Source organism: Lampetra fluviatilis, chromosome 7 (assembly GCF_964198595.1).
Source record: "Lampetra fluviatilis chromosome 7, kcLamFluv1.1, whole genome shotgun sequence".
NCBI lineage: Eukaryota > Metazoa > Chordata > Hyperoartia > Petromyzontiformes > Petromyzontidae > Lampetra > Lampetra fluviatilis.
The window spans coordinates 6,562,104-6,578,731 of NC_136281.1; the positions used below are offsets into that span (position 1 = coordinate 6,562,104).

The window sequence follows — 16,628 nt, forward strand, 5'->3', positions numbered from 1 at the left end:
CGTCATGTAAAAACCCTCAATACCGATTACGTCACTCAGAAGGGCTGTTGCGGTGACCTCACACGTAAATGCTCCGTCTCGATGACGTCACACGGAAGGGAAGTTTCAGATGCCGTCACGCGGAGCGATTCCGTCCCGATGACGTTCACTGGAGCGTCCGTTTCGGAGACGTCACGTAAAGTCTCGGTACCGATGACGTCACTCAAGGGCCGTTGCGGTGACCTCACACGTAAAGGCTCCGTCTCGATGACGTCACACGGACGGACAGTTTCAGATGACGTCACGCGGAGCGATTCCGTCCCGATGACGTCACGCGGAGGGGGTCGTCCCGATGACGTCACGCACGTGATGGCGAGCCGGCTGCCTGCCCGCACGGGCCTCATCCTTCTGCTGCTGCCTCCGCTGCTGCTGCTGCTGCTGCCGCTGCTCTCCCCGTGCCAGAGCTCGGCCGTGGACCGCGAGCCGCTCTCCGACCAGAAGATATGCGCCGACGCGGAGTGCCGGGGTCAGTGCGGCAGCTGACAGCCCCGCGCGGCTCGCTCTGCCGTGCTGCGTTGATGGCGATGTTTATACGGTCACACTATAGGGTCACACACTGGCTGTAGGGTCACACATTGGCTGTACGGGCACACACTGGCTATAGGGTCACACACTGGCTATAGGGTCACACATTGGCTAAAGGGTCACACACTGGCTATAGGGTCACACTGGCTATAGGAGCACACACTGGCTATAGGGGCACACACTGGCTGTAGGGTCACACACTGGCTATAGGGGCACACACTGGCTATAGGGTCACACTGGCTATAGGGGCACACTGGCTATAGGGTCACACTGACTATAGGGTCACACTGGCTATAGGGGCACATTGGCTATAGGGTCACACTGGCTATAGGGTCACACTGGCTATAGGGGCACACACTGGCTATAGGGTCACACTAGCTATAGGGTCACACACTGGCTATAGGGTCACACACTGGCTATAGGGTCACACACTGGCTGTAGGGTCACACACTGGCTATAGGGTCACACACTGGCTATAGGGGCACACACTGGCTATAGGGTCACACTTTGGCAGCACTGGCTACATGGTTTGATACTACAGGCGCTGGCTATAAGGTCAGACACTGACTATATGGCTACATACTTGCAACACTGACTCTAGGTTCAGAGCGACAGGATTATACAATGGCTATAGAGTCAGAGACACTGGTGGCACTGGATATAGGGTCACAGACTGGCAGTACTGGCTTTAGAGTCTAACACTGGCTATAGGGTGACATACTGGCAGCACTAACTGTAGGATCACACTGGTAGCACTGGCGATAAGGTCTGGCACTGGCTGTAGGGTCACACACTGAAAGCAACGACTTTTGTTAAACACGGGAATTGAGAATGTATCCTGATGGCTAAGTACTATGTACCCATTTGCTTTAGAACAAAAAAAAAACAGATGGGTTAGTGTGAAATGCAGATGTGTGTATACAATACGTATATGATTGGTTGCCACATTTGACCGTGATGTGTTCTTTTATCATTGCCAGATGTGATGTACCATGTGAAGGCTATACGTGACTATGAGGCTCAAGACTGCCGATTTGTTTCCTTTTCAAAGGATGATGATGTCTATGTTTATTACCGGCTGGCAGGACAGCGGGAGGACCTATGGCTGGGAATGGTAGGTAATAGTTTTATGATGTATGGCCATTACAAAAAAAAACATACATCTAATTTTGGTCTGACTTAAGACTTTTTTCTTTCCTCTGTAGGTTGGCAATAAATTGGGCTATTTTCCTAAAGATGTTGTCGAAGTCCAAAATAACTATTCTACAACTGAAGTTACGCTTCCAACTATGGTAACATTTTACATTAAAATAATAAACAACAATACACATTACATTTACATTACTGCATTTTGGAAGGGTTCCCGTCAAAAATATAGATGTTATTTTCTGTTTTATATTTACAGGACACCGATTTTTCTTGCTCCAAAGAAGAAGATGTTATTTCTGAATCAGCCGAATACCCTGATACCAAAACTCCAAATCTTAATGAGGATTCACTGGCCATTGATTTGAAAGATGACAGTGAGCACACACCACGTGACGTTCAAATAGCATCATCAAATGAGGAGAGCAATGATAAAACGGGACCTGATTTTTCAAATTATAAAGCGAAAGACCTGACATCCTCAAACAATGGTGGTGAACATTTCAGTGTACCCCTTGATAAGAATTCTACAATTTACAATGAACCTGGAGATTCAAAAGTGGCAGCCCACACTGAAGTTGAGGGTGGAGAAAGTGAGGACATTGTTGTACGATACAAAAATAGCATTATGCCAGACATCAAACACCCCATCGATGCTGAAGATGTGCATGACTTTGTTTTGGAAAAAGAAAAGCCATTACCAAGAGAAGGTGATACTGTGAAAGTCGTGATAGAAAAGAATAACTTGGAAATACTGGATGACTCAGAAGTAATGGAAAACAATAAAGAGGGAGTAACTACCAAAAAGCACATTACATATGAACAAGTCATGGGGTCTAATTTACCAAAACAAATTAATTTGATAGAGACTGAAAACAAAGATGCAGAAGAGGAACGATCACATGGCACAACAACAGGGAATGAGATTGAAACTGAAAACAATGATTTGGAAAATACTGATAATGTTTACAAGCAACATGACTCATATGTGTCATCAACATTAGAAAGTGAGAATGACATTGAGGGGCCCTCATTTTATGTAAATTCATTATTGACTACGTTAAACCTTTCAGCGCCTCATTATATGGAACAGAACAGAGACCTTGCTATTCTCAAGACTTACTTAAGAGAAGAGATGCTTTCTCAACTCACGGAAATATTCGGAGAGGAAGGTGTGATCGCTTTAGAAACCAGCCTGTGGAGAATGGACGAGAAGCTTCAGCACATGGAGAATGCACTGGCCCATGATGTGCAGCGTGATGAACTGTTGGACTCAGTTGTCAATGAGTTCAGGCCTCATATTCTGTGGTGGTTTAAAAAAGTGGTGGATGCACGTACGCGGCAAATCCCGTTAAATCCCGAAGAAGATATTCACAAAGACAACTTTACTTTTTTTAGTGATGTACAAGAGATCATATCCAGCCTAAGACAAAAATACTCAAAAGATGTTATAGAACCAGAGAATTTTCATCATGAAGGCGAAAGTCCAAGCAGACCTACACCCAGTGCAGGTTGTATGCACGCTTTATATTTGTTGACTTTTATTCTATGTAGAAAGAGTAATGTAATATATTTACAGGAGGATTATGAAATTAGCTTAAAAAAAAGTTTTTCCAAAATTGGTCCCTAAAACAGTGCAGTTATTGTATTACATTTAGTAATAATGTTCCCTAAATCATAAAACAATATGTTTGAACTTTTTTTTTAGATTAGCATCTCTAATATTCTTTTACTGGTCATTTAACATTCATAGTGATCCATGCATTGTGTTTTTTGTCAAGGTAAATGTGGTTAATGTTCATGTTTATTGACTGAATTAAGTAACGTTTATTTCCAGTAGGTTGTGTATAAAAAATATACATATTTTTTAGTCTTTCGGTAAAGTCAGGTAGATAGGTTCAAAGAAAATAACAAAAAACTACGACGTTTCGATCGCAACACAAGCAATCGTTATCTGGAGAAAAAATAGCAGGAAAGCTGCTGAGGCAGGATGTTTTAAAGGTTTAAAATGGGTGTAGCCCAAGGGTCATAAGCGAAGTGGGCGGGACTAGTGATGTTAAAGTGAGAAATTTGCATGTCAATGTAAGATCGGAGAGCTACCTCCACGACGACGAAGCTGCGGAGGTGGCCATTGTATTGTGAGAGATTAGCATGTCAATGTAGGATCGCAGAGCTCAGTTTGTACCCATCTTCTCAGTTGAAATTGTGTCTGAGCAATCATTGGAAGGACGTTATTAACCAGTTTAAGTCATAACTGGCTGTGATGTTTCCATCCTACCTTCCGATGTTAGTAGTTATTTTCGACTCTCTGGTTTTACATTAACAGGTTAAATGTTTTTACATTAACAGGTTAAATGTGCCACAAACACAGCCACCGTTGCTCGTTTTCCTCGATGTGGCGGTAGCTCTGCGATCTTACATTGACATGCAAATTTATCATTTTAACATCACTAGCCCTGCCCACTTCACTTATGACCCTTGGGCTACACCCATTTCAAACCTTTAAAACATCCTGCCTCAGCAGCTTTCCCGCTATTTTTTCTCCTGATGACGATTGCTTGTGTTGCGATCGAAACGTAGTTTTTGTTATTTTTTGTTATTTTCTTTGAACCTATTTACCTGACTTTACCGAAAGCCCCAAGAATATGAATTCCTGCAGTCACGAAAGCTTTAAGTCAAGATTTAAACAATATACATTATAAAATGGCCAATATTGACATTTTATATTTTATTTCATCTGTAGGAGTTCCATTTTTGACAAAAGATGTGAAGAAGACAGGTTCCCAAAAGTCTGGTGTTGCTGCTGCTGCTTATGTTCCAGAGATGATTCAAAAGTTTGACGGCTTTATTTTAAAAATTACTGCCGCTCTACACCCAGCTCTCCAACCATTCGTCATGGCTGTAAGTAAAACAGAGGTCATAGTTGTCTTGAGATGCATTCGAATTTAAGTAATGTACATAATATATACATATTATTCCAGCATTAAAGTATTTGTTTTTACTATCGAATACTTTTGAAATATAACTTTCTACAAAGTAATTGTAAGTTTGTATAGAACAGGTCCCCATCGTTTTGATTAAGTGCTTTCCCCATAACATCTGACATTTGTTTAAAGAGCCTGACTTTGCTGAAGGTTGAAACTGGTCCAGAATTTTCTTGCTTTGGACAACTGCAACTGGATAATATTGATCTTGAAAGGCAATAGGCCAGTGAACGAAAACATATGTTTATCCATATGTGAAGTAACAGAACGGAGTTCTGCTTATATTTGAATTTAATGTTACTGGGTAAGTTAATTCGCTGATTAACATAAATGCCTTATGTGTTCCAGATTACGTCCTGGAAACCTGAACTGTCACAATCCATTGTGAACTACTATGGGCTTCCTTTGGATGTGTCTGTCTTGCTGATACTTTTTGCTTTCATCCTTTGCATGGTATTCTTCTGCAGGATTTGTCTTGTCGTAAGTGTAACATTAGCACCCCCAACATATCACACGTGAAAATAACGACATATTTCAGGATTGTATATCTGTCGGCCATAGGTTCACTGTTTTACAAAACACTGACCTTGTTCCTGTGTGTGTATTTCTGTTCAGGTACGAAACAGAAGTTATCTTAGTAAGTACATCAGTGCTATGATGTGTACATCAATCTTTCCACGACATTTTATTGAAAGGATATGGTGATTAATTTTATTAACTTTTTGTATTTCTCATCCAGAAAGAGAAGCAGAACTTGTTGTCCAAGTAAAAAATATCATCAATGAAAAAAACATGCTCATATGTCAGGTTGTGGACACTAAAGTGAAGGTATTTCTTACGCTTATCTTAGAGAGACATAGCAGCATGTACAATAATTTGAATACTGTTATTGCATAATTGTATGGCTTGTAATTTTTATATCGCTGTACAATTTCATTGCACAAGATTAATCATTTTAGAATCGTGTATATATATAAAAAAAGTTATCCCCTTTAGAACACAGAAAACTGTGCCCTGCCTATATTTTGACCTAAAAGAAACATTGTAAATGGATTGCAAATTCTTCACACTTGGAATTAGTTAACGTTTGTTTATGCATTACCTACGAATGCTGCATCAATGCCGATATAGAGATGGTGTTATTGACTAAATACATGTATTCGTCTTGTGTAGTTGGTGGAGGTGGAGACAACAATGGAGGAAACTAAGGGAAAGCTTGAGAACAGCAATGACGACAGTGTCGCTCTTAAGGTTGGTAAATAAAATAAGCTTAAATTTGCATTTAAAACTTTCGTGACTGCAGGAATTCATATTCTTTGGTTCTTTCGGTAAAGTCTCGTAGATGGAAAACAAGAAAAAAACAAAAACTCACGACGTTTTGATCGCAACACAAGCAGTTGTCATCAGGCGGAGAGAAAAGGGGGGGCAAGCCTCCAACTGCAACTGTTTATAACGGCTTGAAATGGGCGTAGCCCAAGTGTCAGAAGAAGTGGGGACAAGTGCTGCGGGGCAGCATGAATGGACGAGCTAGTGCTGAGCAGCGAGCGGCGCAGTCCAAGTGTGTCAGCAGCATGGGTGGGGCAGCCAATGCTAATGCAGGAGAAGACAAAGGGGGAGAGAGAGGGGGTAGAGATGGGGGGCATTGCACCTCGCTCCACACATCCGCACTGCTGATGGTGGAGGTTGGCAATAAATTACAAATCAAGTCATGACCGAAAGTGGTTGATGACATCTTTCCAATGATTGCTGAGTTTATAACCGTCTTCTCGGTTGAAATTGTGTCTGTGTCTATATATGTGGATGGCATCATGAACGAATCTTTGTTGATAGCTAGTAGGCTTACAAAGTACCATCGTTTTAGAGAAATCTATTTCGTGTAAGCCAGCCGCATTAAAATAATGATCAGCTACGGCAGAAACATTGGTCCGACCGTGTTTAAAATCTGCCTTATGTTCACGAACACGGTCCGAGACATGTCGCTTAGTTTCCCCAATGTAACTGCTGCCGCAGACACAGCTTAGTTTGTCGACACCGGGATATTGCATGTCAGGAATCTTGTCCTTCACAGATGGGATCAGATCACGAATTTTATGTACTGTGTTAAATCGGACCTGGATCTTGTGTTTGTTCATGATTTAGAAAATATTTTTGGTTACCCCTGCTATGTATGGCAAGGTGATGGTTTCGATTGGATCTTCAGATGGTTCCTTCCTCACGGTTGGGGTGATTGCTTATTTTGTGTGATTACATGTACATGGGTGGTAATACAAAACTACTATTTTACTTGACTTGCATGAGCAGGTCAATTGCAGCTGCAGCAGTTCCATGCCAGCGGTGCAAAGAGGCATGTACCCATCTCTATCTGGCGCTGCCTGGGGTGACAAGGCCAGTTAGCTGGATGCTTCCATTTGTGATACAATTTGAACCTCTAATCCTCATGTATTTTTTTGTAAAAAAAATGTAGGCCGTCTGTAGAAGAATAGAACAAGAACTGCTCCAACTAGCACAAGCTAGTGAGGCTCTTATGGAAGACCTTGCAGCAGTAAGACAAGAAGGAGAATATCATAAGGAGAAGGTGAGTTCACAGGGCATCAGCAGTGGATTACAGGAAGATGAAGAGGAACATTGATTGTATTGTAATTTGAATTGGAATGGTCTTTCAATTCTGGTGACCAAGGGAAAGACCTAAGGCCAGATGGTGGGATACTGTTAGAGCAGAGTTTTGAGGTTGCATGTCTTCTGTGTAGCAGCTGTTGGATCTGGTAGAGGGTAGAAAACATTGGGGAGGGGGTGGTGGCATTATTGGCTTTAGCCTTGATGACATCTTGATCGGGTTTGCAAACAAAACAAAATTATACACTTTAAAGAATAGATTCCTTACAGCATATGAACCTTATGGTGGGACCCCGGCGTCCCGAATAAACGGAAGTCAAAATCGTAATTAATTTTAAAAAATGTTGACGACTCTGTCCCACCGCACACATAAATGCTGCGACCCACCTGATGCGGATCATTCTGTTGTCATGTCGCCCAAGCTCAGCCGTAGTCATAAACAAAACTTTGAAAGTTTGATGAGTGCACCGTGTAGAGCTGGTCGAGAGGAATAGATTGCTGTATCGTTCGCCTACAACAGACATACAATGACGTCGCAGCGCAGTTTATGCGAGAGCAAGGGGCTTATGGGACCACAGGGTCCCGCAATAAGGTTCATATGACCATGACTAAATTCGTTTTAATATTAAGCCATGATGATATCATGTACAGACTGAATCACAGACTGGTATTAGTGCACATTTTACAACAAAAAATACTTGAGGGCTGCGTAGCGATTACATAGCCTTACCATGCATGTCAAATTAGACTAACTGGAATTTGTTTTTTAATTTGACATTGCTGTGTTGAGTTTAGTTACTTGAATGTATCCTTGCTTAATAATACTTTATAATGTGTGTTCAGTTGTATGAGATGAAGCAGAACATGGAGATGCTGGAGACCACTAAGGCATTGCTGGAGGCTCAAATGAAGCAGGTAGGGCATGTTTTACTAGAATAATGCAAAGGACATAAAGTATCACACTTTCCTTTGTACAGGAACAGTTTTTTTAATTGAAATAGGACAAGTCACCACATCACCACATACATTCGTTGCAGATAATAAAGAATAAATGTAGGCGATGTTCAATTCACCCTAAATTCTAAGTATTGACACTGGATGGGGATGACATTTGATTACCCCAACAGCTCATGCCAAAGGTGGACGCAAGCCATGCTGCTGAAAAGAAGTTACAGACTGAACTCCAGGCTATGCAGAGGACACATCAACAGCTCAGGGACAGTACTGCTCAGGTATACATATAATACTACGTCGGTTTATACTGGTAGGAACCTCCTGGTTACACCAGCCCACAGGGGATTATTGTGTCCGTCTGTCTGTCATGCAGGGTGGGGCTGGGTGGGGAGGGAGGGGTTGGGTGGGGAGGGGAGGGTGGGGCTGGTTGGGAAGGGTGGGGAGGGGCTGGGTGGGGAGGGTGGGAAGGGGCTGGGTGGGGAGGGTGGGGAGGGGCTAGGTGGGGAGGGTGGGGCTGGGTGGGGGGTGGGAGGGGTGGGGCTGGGTGGGGAGGGGCTGGTCACCCCGTGGTGCCCTTATAAAACTCAACGTTTAACCTATTCACGCCGGCTTGTGCCCGCCCTCACTCGGCCATATATGCGGAATACACCACGCTGCCGTTGACCCTGGCCATTGACCGAGCAACCCAACGTTCCTACCAGCTCCCTCCGCAGGAATGTGTTACGGTTATGCTATATATCTCTGTGGGTGTACCACATCATGGATATCATTCCAGAGTTACGTATCGATATAAACACTGTTCCAGCAAGGTCGGAAGTTCAATGTTGATTTTACGTGAGGTGGTCATTGCTACAAGCTACTTTTGAGAGTTCTCCTTGGCTTGTTTCTTTGATGGCAGACTGACAGAGAAACAGAAAACTGTATGGTGCAGTCTTCGGAGCTGCAAGAACAATTGGAGCAAAAAAGACGGTACAAGGAGGAGATGATGGCAACACTGGCTTGCAAGGAAGAGGAACTGGAGGTGTGGGCAATAATCCTTCATAAATACTTTTACATTAAGAAACCATTTTTTTGCATGAATGAACTGTATTAAATACGAAGATTTGTTAAAACATTTTGAATTAAAAATATGATTGTGCATTTAAGACGATGATTATGATGTTGCACAGATATTCGGGTTGATTGATTGTACTTTACTATCTGGTGTCCTTGCAGGTGATGGCAAACTTCCTGAATGAGATAAGGCAGTTCACTTTGCCTTCTGAACAAGGGGGAGAGCGAAGACTGGTTGAGAATGGAGAACTAAATGGTCGGGCTATTGACGTTAAATATTTTTTTTTGTTGCAAAACACCTGTAAAGGCTTTGAAACCAATGTTCTTCCTGTTTTGGTCTAAAACATTGATATACATTGTCGTTCTATTTGTTTTATTTTTCAGACTCCCATAGTCATGTACAAAAGCTAAAGCTGCGTGATCTACTGGATGTGGAAAAGGTATTTTGGATATTTAATATGATTAAAATCTCTTGATGAATAAAGCAAAGACGTTGCATTCACATTTATCTGTGTAATAATTTGCACTCCTCGTGATTTGATTAATTATGTGATGGAGTTTCGATTTGATTTAAATAATAAATGTAGCACCTCTAATGGCTGCATAAAAATCTAAAATGAGAATTTCTTATGCACGATTCAATGCATGTATTGTGTGCATAATAATATTTTAAAATAAAAATAATTGAATGAATACATCTCCACATGCCTATTCACACTGTACTTATATCAAATTCAAACATTTAAATACTACCAGGCCATAACTATTACAAATATTTTACATGAAATACATTGTTGTATGATGTCATATTGTACTTTTATATATTTTTAAAGATGTATTCATGATTTGCTATCAAAATATATGTTGCAGCTCCAAGCAACCCTTGAAGTCACCGAAGAGGAAATAGCAGACTTAAAAACTAGATACTCTAATCAACTTGAAGAAAATAACAAATTGCAAGGTAGAGTGATTTGTATTAAATTGTCTTAACTGTACTTTGTACATGACAAAGCCACTCCTCGATGTGGGTTGTGGAGGTTGCTTGACTAAACTTCTCCACACTTGTCCCTGCACTTACTGCATTATAAAGTGATAAAACATATAATTGGGGATTTGCCTTCGAGCAAATTCACGAACAGCACAGCCTCTAAACACAGTTGTTGAGCATCCAAATGAATGCCACATATACCGTGGGAGGGACTTTGCAAACACAGCCCATCTCTGTGCAGTCACCAGTGCAATTTTCACATCAGCTCAGCGATGGATCTTGATTATCATAAGTGGGGTAGGAAAATATTGAATTTGGGATGGCATAACAATATATATAGTGCTAAATATTGATGTTAAACACATTTTCCACCCACAGGTGTGATTCAAGAGCGTGAGAAGAAGAACACAGAATTGTTCTCGGAGAGCAGCCATTTGAAAAATGAACTTGACTTCTGCAGGAAGAAGCTACAAATTGTGAAAGAAATGTATCAAGAAAAGGAAAGCACTCTGCAGAAGTAAGCATAACATGATAATAATGCGTATAGATTTTAAATGTCGCTTCAACCTCTATATTTGTATAATTTTAATCACAAAATCGATTCTTGTGAAGTTTTAAAGGTTTTTGTTGTGAGCAGTATCTAAAAATAATGTTAATATTTTTTTTTCACTTTAGTAATGCTTGTTTCTCTATAAGTATATATTGTAAGCTTATGCAATTAGTATATTTGCTGGCTCGAACATATTTATGTTGAATTGGTCAACTTTTGTCCAGTTTCTCAAAAACATTATTGACTTGAATTTGCAATTTCCAATATATTCTGGTGTAGTTGTGGGCTGACTGTTTATGGTTGCCGCATCTGATCTTGCCAACAGGAAACTCTTTGTAGAGCAACAGGCACGCAATCTATTGGAGACTTCTCCAGAACATATGAACGAGAGGGCCCAGCAGGCCATGGAAGAAGCCAGCACTAACAAGTAGGACTGACATATACCCTTATCTTACATGTCTCATTTCTGTACTTTTGCTTTCCAGTGACATAAAATTCAATGATTCCACGTTGTGATAATTTTTTTTTTTCTTCAAAGGAAACAAGTTCAGACGCTCCGTGAGGAGCTAGAGAAGGTTGAGTGTGGATTCCGGGAACAGGTATGTACATGAAGTGTTTTATTTTGAACACTGTCTTGATATAATTGAAATAATATAACGATCCTTGTTGTTTTTCATGGTGCTGAAATTCATGTTTTTTAATGTACAGATGGCTGAGTTTGAAAAGAAAGCTTATGAAAACTGGGTAGGTTTTTTTATCTATTGTTGCCACCTTGGGTACATAAATGTTATCACTGCTACAGCTTTTAATTTCTGTCATAAAAATAATGAAATTAATATTATTAAAAAAGATTAATGCAAATTGTTGCCTTCATGGAAAATTGGTAATAATTGGATAATAGAAACCATTAAGTCTCTGTATTCGCAAGGGGAGTGGTGAATAATTTTAATTTTCTAACATACAATGCATGCTTATTTTTGTAGCTGAAAACTCGGTCCGTAGAGAGGGATTTGAAGGCATCCAGGCAAGAGGTGGCCAATCTCAAGCAGAGGTAATTGAAACCATTCACATCCTGATGAGTACTTGTCATATCACTTCTTTGCAACGCATCACATGCAGATATAATGGCTGTCATACAGTGTTAATCCCTAGCATTCGGTTTCTTAGATAATTTCTTTGTATATGTGTGAGCTAACATAGTTTCTGCCTAACTTTATCTTTAAAGGATGGTGGAACTGGAATATAATATGGATTTGGCAGAAGCTCAAGAGATGCCACCACAGAACCACGGAGTTCCGCGCAGCTCGTCCACACCGCAGGGGTTGGCAGTAGGAGGTGCGTCTGTCTGCTTTGATCCTGTTTATTTTGCATTTTATTTACACTTGTGGTGATTTTTGAGGCAAGCAGCACTCTAGCGTCGGGGGGTGGAGGTGTGGGGTGGGCAGCTGGAGGGGGCTGCTTCAGGCTAAACAAAACTCTTGTAATTCAATTAAGTGATGGCAATCGCAGACCTTTGCTCCTAGAAGGCACAATAGACAAACGCAGATCGTATCGAGCCATTCTCTTTAACTTGTAATATTTGCACCATTGGAACCTCCTTTGCCAGTAGCAAAATATGATAATTGTTTTTTTTTACCCTTTTATCTGGCAACAAAACTGACACCTTTTTTTACAAGGAGTCATGTTTGCATTGACCACAATACCTGCGGTCGGAATGCAAACCAAAAACTCAACTCTGATAATGCACTGTCCTTGAAATTGATTGGTCCGACCGCAGGTGTTGTGGTCAATGCAAACATGACTCCTTGTAAAAAAAGGTGTCAGTTTTGTTGCCAGATAAAAGGGTAAAAACACCAATTATTGTAAGATTTGTTTAATAATGTTTTACAATGCCTGTATCATACCCCTCCAACCCTCTGCATTTTTGCATGCCTCCTGTTTTAACATGGCCACTCTATTGAGTTGTCCTATGGTATTATTCACCAAAGTGATAAACACAAAAGAGTATCAAAAGTGGCTCTGTGCTTCTGTTGGGCCGTGCAGGGTCTTCGCTCGTGGGAACCCCGTTCACCGTGTCCCCTGTGAGCATCCCCCCGTCGCCGCCACGCCTGACGGACGAACCTCGCCGTGCCCCCTCCGCCCCGCTGGGTGAGGCCAGCTGTCTGAGCAAGTGCCAGCGTCCTGTTATTGCAACCGCTAAATAGATGACGTTGCAATGTTTATGGTTTAATTGTTTTATTTAAAAAAGGTATCAAAAATTGCGTATTTCTATTAAGACCTCTGGTCATCCTTATTATAGAGCCAGTATCGTGACGATCATGGCTTTATAATAAAACATTACAGTTGGCCGTGACCTAATCTGGAATGTACAATATCTTGTCAGATGTTGGAAGCTTAGCAGGGTTGATCCTTGATGGTGCTGGAATGGGTATGTGTTAGGCTTTGGCAGGGAAATGTCAGCAAAATGCAGTGTAGCAATATCCGTTGTTGTGTGTGTACTATACTTCAACATTTATGCTCTCTGCACCCTCATGAATATGCATGGCTGAGCATGGTGAAAGTATGGTCAAATAACCGGGAGGCCCTCATCCAGCAGTGAACTTACAAAGGGCTTTATTTGTGCATTATATGTTCATGTTAATATTGTTTCCAAAGAAGTATTTAACATACAGCATGCATCGTTTACAGGGTATAGAGGTTTACCTGGCTATGGACCTGAGAGGACTCAGTTGAACTATGACAAACGATTTCCATCCCCTCACCCAGGTAATTACAGCTTATTGTGCAGAGGAGTTATTGAAAAAAACAATACTGTTTGACTAAAGTTAACCTGACCGTTTATGGGATGAATTGGCACATTCTTTAATTGGCTAAATGTAGTCGTTATATTGAGGTTAATGTGTATTGCACTTGCTGCTGCATCATCTGTTTAATGTCATCCCTTGTTAGTTTTTTTATTATAGATATTCATTGAGACAGGCTTGTTTCTAAGTGTGAGTTTTCTTCCTAGGTTATGAACCTGCAAATGAATTGCCAGAATCTGAATCGAATAACTATCATTCAATCAATGATGGAAATGATTGTCGGGTAAGTTTTTAAGTATTTTTATTGTATTGGCAGTAGTTTTTTAAAAGTGTTTTTATCACAGTAGCTGAGCAGATGCCCAAAATGCCAAAAAGGCCAGCAACTGTGGTCTGAGAAACGTGTATATTAAATAAATGAAATCTTGATATTTATGTTTAAATTGCATTGCATTATGATTTAGTGATGATGATGTCATCATCAGGTCTGGAATTAATGTGCAAATTATACGAAAATTGTTTTGATTTGATAATTGTATTCATGAAATAAATTAAACATGGTGTATTTGGTTCTTTTAGTAGTAGATAGTTGCAGCTAGAATGCCATAACAGTTTTCTAGTTTTCAATGTCATGCAAAATATGAAATTAAAATGGTGATGAAACCATTTTGATGGCTGAATGTTTTTTCAGGACAAAGTCACAAATGATGAGGTTGATGGAAAAGAAATTACTGAAGTCTTATCGTCTCGCACTTCACCTTTGCTTCGCTGGGGGCTTCATCCAAGAGACTATTACAACCATGGACCAGGCCAGGGTCAACACTTTGAACTAGGCCTTCATAGGCCACAGTTTCCTCCCCCAGATGTATTGCAGTCCAGAGAAGCACACCATTATTACCGACCTCAACCGATGTTCCACCCCTTCGCCCCTCATCTGGCACGGGTACCACCAAGAGATTTTCCTCCTCATGCGGAGATGTATCCCTCACTTCCACCGCTGATGAATCCTATGGCAGGGCCACCTCCACCAAGAGGGCCTTACAACATGATGCCACTTCGACACTTTGGCCCACCGCCATTCTTCAGCTCCGGTCCACCTGTTCGACTTTATGGACCACCACCTCCTAGAGGACCTTATGGGCTTCCAACACATCTGGAACCACCACAGAGTGGACAAATTCCCTCTGGCCTGCACCCTCCTGATGAAGGCAAGTAAAATGCAGAAAAAGCATTATTTTACATGATTCATATGGTCTATATTTTCTCTAAATGTTTATGTAATCTATTACTATAATTTACAGAATGTACACAGTTACAGATCTTATTAATCTTATTTGATCACTTTAAATGAATGCTATTTACTATATCATCAAAGTTAGTACAAGTGTCAAATGTTTTTGTCAAGGTTTTATTTTAATGTCCTATGTCTGTTTTCGTTCTTGACAGTTGGAATATCATCAGTTCGAGATGATGAAAATATTCATCCAGTCTCATCAGCAGGGAGCGATTCCAGCAGACCTTAATGATTTGGGCTCTTGCCCATGCTTATGTACAGTACAGTATTACGCTGTTTTCCTGATGCCGAATTTCCTGCTGTTACATGTTGCATAGGTCAATAAAAATCAGGAACTTTCCGTTGTTGGAATATTTTAATCCCTTGTTTAATAAGATGAATTTGTGCTTATTCAATGTGTTGGTTATAGCGTCTAATGGTTTTTGTATTTGTTAGTTTTGTAATTAATGCTTAATTGATAATGCAGTCAATTATTAGCAGTTCATAGAGCAGGAATGGCCAATTCCAAGCCTGTCAAAATGTGCATTCCAGTCGTCTTACTGCTTCAAAATTTGGTTAACGTCCATTACTTTAATCTGTTGATTGAATTACATAATTTTATTAAATAATAACTGACCCGTGTGGCTTAGATTTTCCTGAGGTTGATGTACTGAGTACAGCTTTGGCGCTGATTTTCATTTGAGTGTTTCTGCTAAGGCATATATGCCTTTACTTTTGCTGTTATTGGAATGTTTTAAACAGTACATTTGTTAAATAAAGCGATTTTCTTTTTGCCAGTGTAAACAGTGCCCGTTCATGCTCATGTACAGACTGTATACAATATTGTATTGTACTAAAAGGTAAACTATGAGTCAAGTATAATGGCACACTCCCTAAATTTGTGCTTTGGAGGCAAGGTTTGGTGGCTCAAGAAGACATGGGAGACTACCAAATCCGCTGGGCTGGGAGGTGGCCAGGAGATGGCAGTGCAACTATTAAAAACTTACCATTAGCCATGAAACGTCATTGTTTTATTTCTTCAAATCTATGATACGTCTATCGCATTATACATGTGTAACATTTTATTCATTATAATTCTATGTAATTGTTAATATAAACGAGGCAGTCACGAGACAGCTTACATTATCACGAATCGAGACAATTGAGAGTGGCTGATTGTTACACAACTAAGAATTGTGGGAAGCTTCGAATGTTATGCCCTCAGATGTGTGGGATGTCTTTGGGTTCTTCGGTCTCCTATATAAAGCCAAGCAGTCATGGAATTGGCCAAACATCCCAATGTAGGATCCTCCTGGACATGGAGGTCTTAAATATCTGAAACTTTCCTGGTTACATAACATTAAAAACTCGTGGACTGATTGAAACACGCAGAACAGGATAGGTTTTCCTTAAGAGCGCCAATTAGGGTAAGACTCCTTTAGGATCAGAAACAGTATTTTCATTCCGGTTGTTTTTTAACAGACCAATTCAGACCTTATTGGTTGGTCACCCCGTGCCCTTATAAATCTCAACGTTCATCCTATAAAGCCCCATCACAATAGAGAAACACAAAACAAATAGACGAAACACGTTTTTTTTTGCCCGTATTGAAACGGCTGTACGCCGTATGGACGTGAAAACTCAATTTACCTGTACAAGAATACGGATAAACCGTATGGGTTGACAGGTTTGTTTTTGACGA

The 16,628-nt window shown here is 40.6% G+C and overlaps 1 protein-coding gene across 1 annotated transcript; it reads left to right on the top strand.

The window, feature by feature from the left end:
• The first annotated feature begins 309 nt into the window (after positions 1–309).
• LOC144933495 (melanoma inhibitory activity protein 2-like) lies at positions 310–15,933 on the top strand. The gene is made up of 27 exons (XM_078858308.1): positions 310–505; positions 1,545–1,678; positions 1,770–1,856; positions 1,970–3,221; positions 4,454–4,611; positions 5,043–5,174; positions 5,310–5,331; positions 5,434–5,522; positions 5,868–5,945; positions 7,159–7,269; positions 8,151–8,222; positions 8,435–8,539; positions 9,160–9,282; positions 9,477–9,570; positions 9,699–9,754; positions 10,185–10,275; positions 10,681–10,819; positions 11,178–11,279; positions 11,391–11,451; positions 11,561–11,596; positions 11,836–11,903; positions 12,078–12,187; positions 12,896–13,000; positions 13,541–13,618; positions 13,863–13,939; positions 14,345–14,861; positions 15,100–15,933. The coding sequence occupies exons 1-27, from the start codon at positions 349–351 to the stop codon at positions 15,174–15,176; spliced, it is 4,131 nt and encodes a 1,376-aa protein (XP_078714434.1). The 5' UTR covers positions 310–348; the 3' UTR covers positions 15,177–15,933.
• Positions 15,934–16,628: the final 695 nt, after the last annotated feature.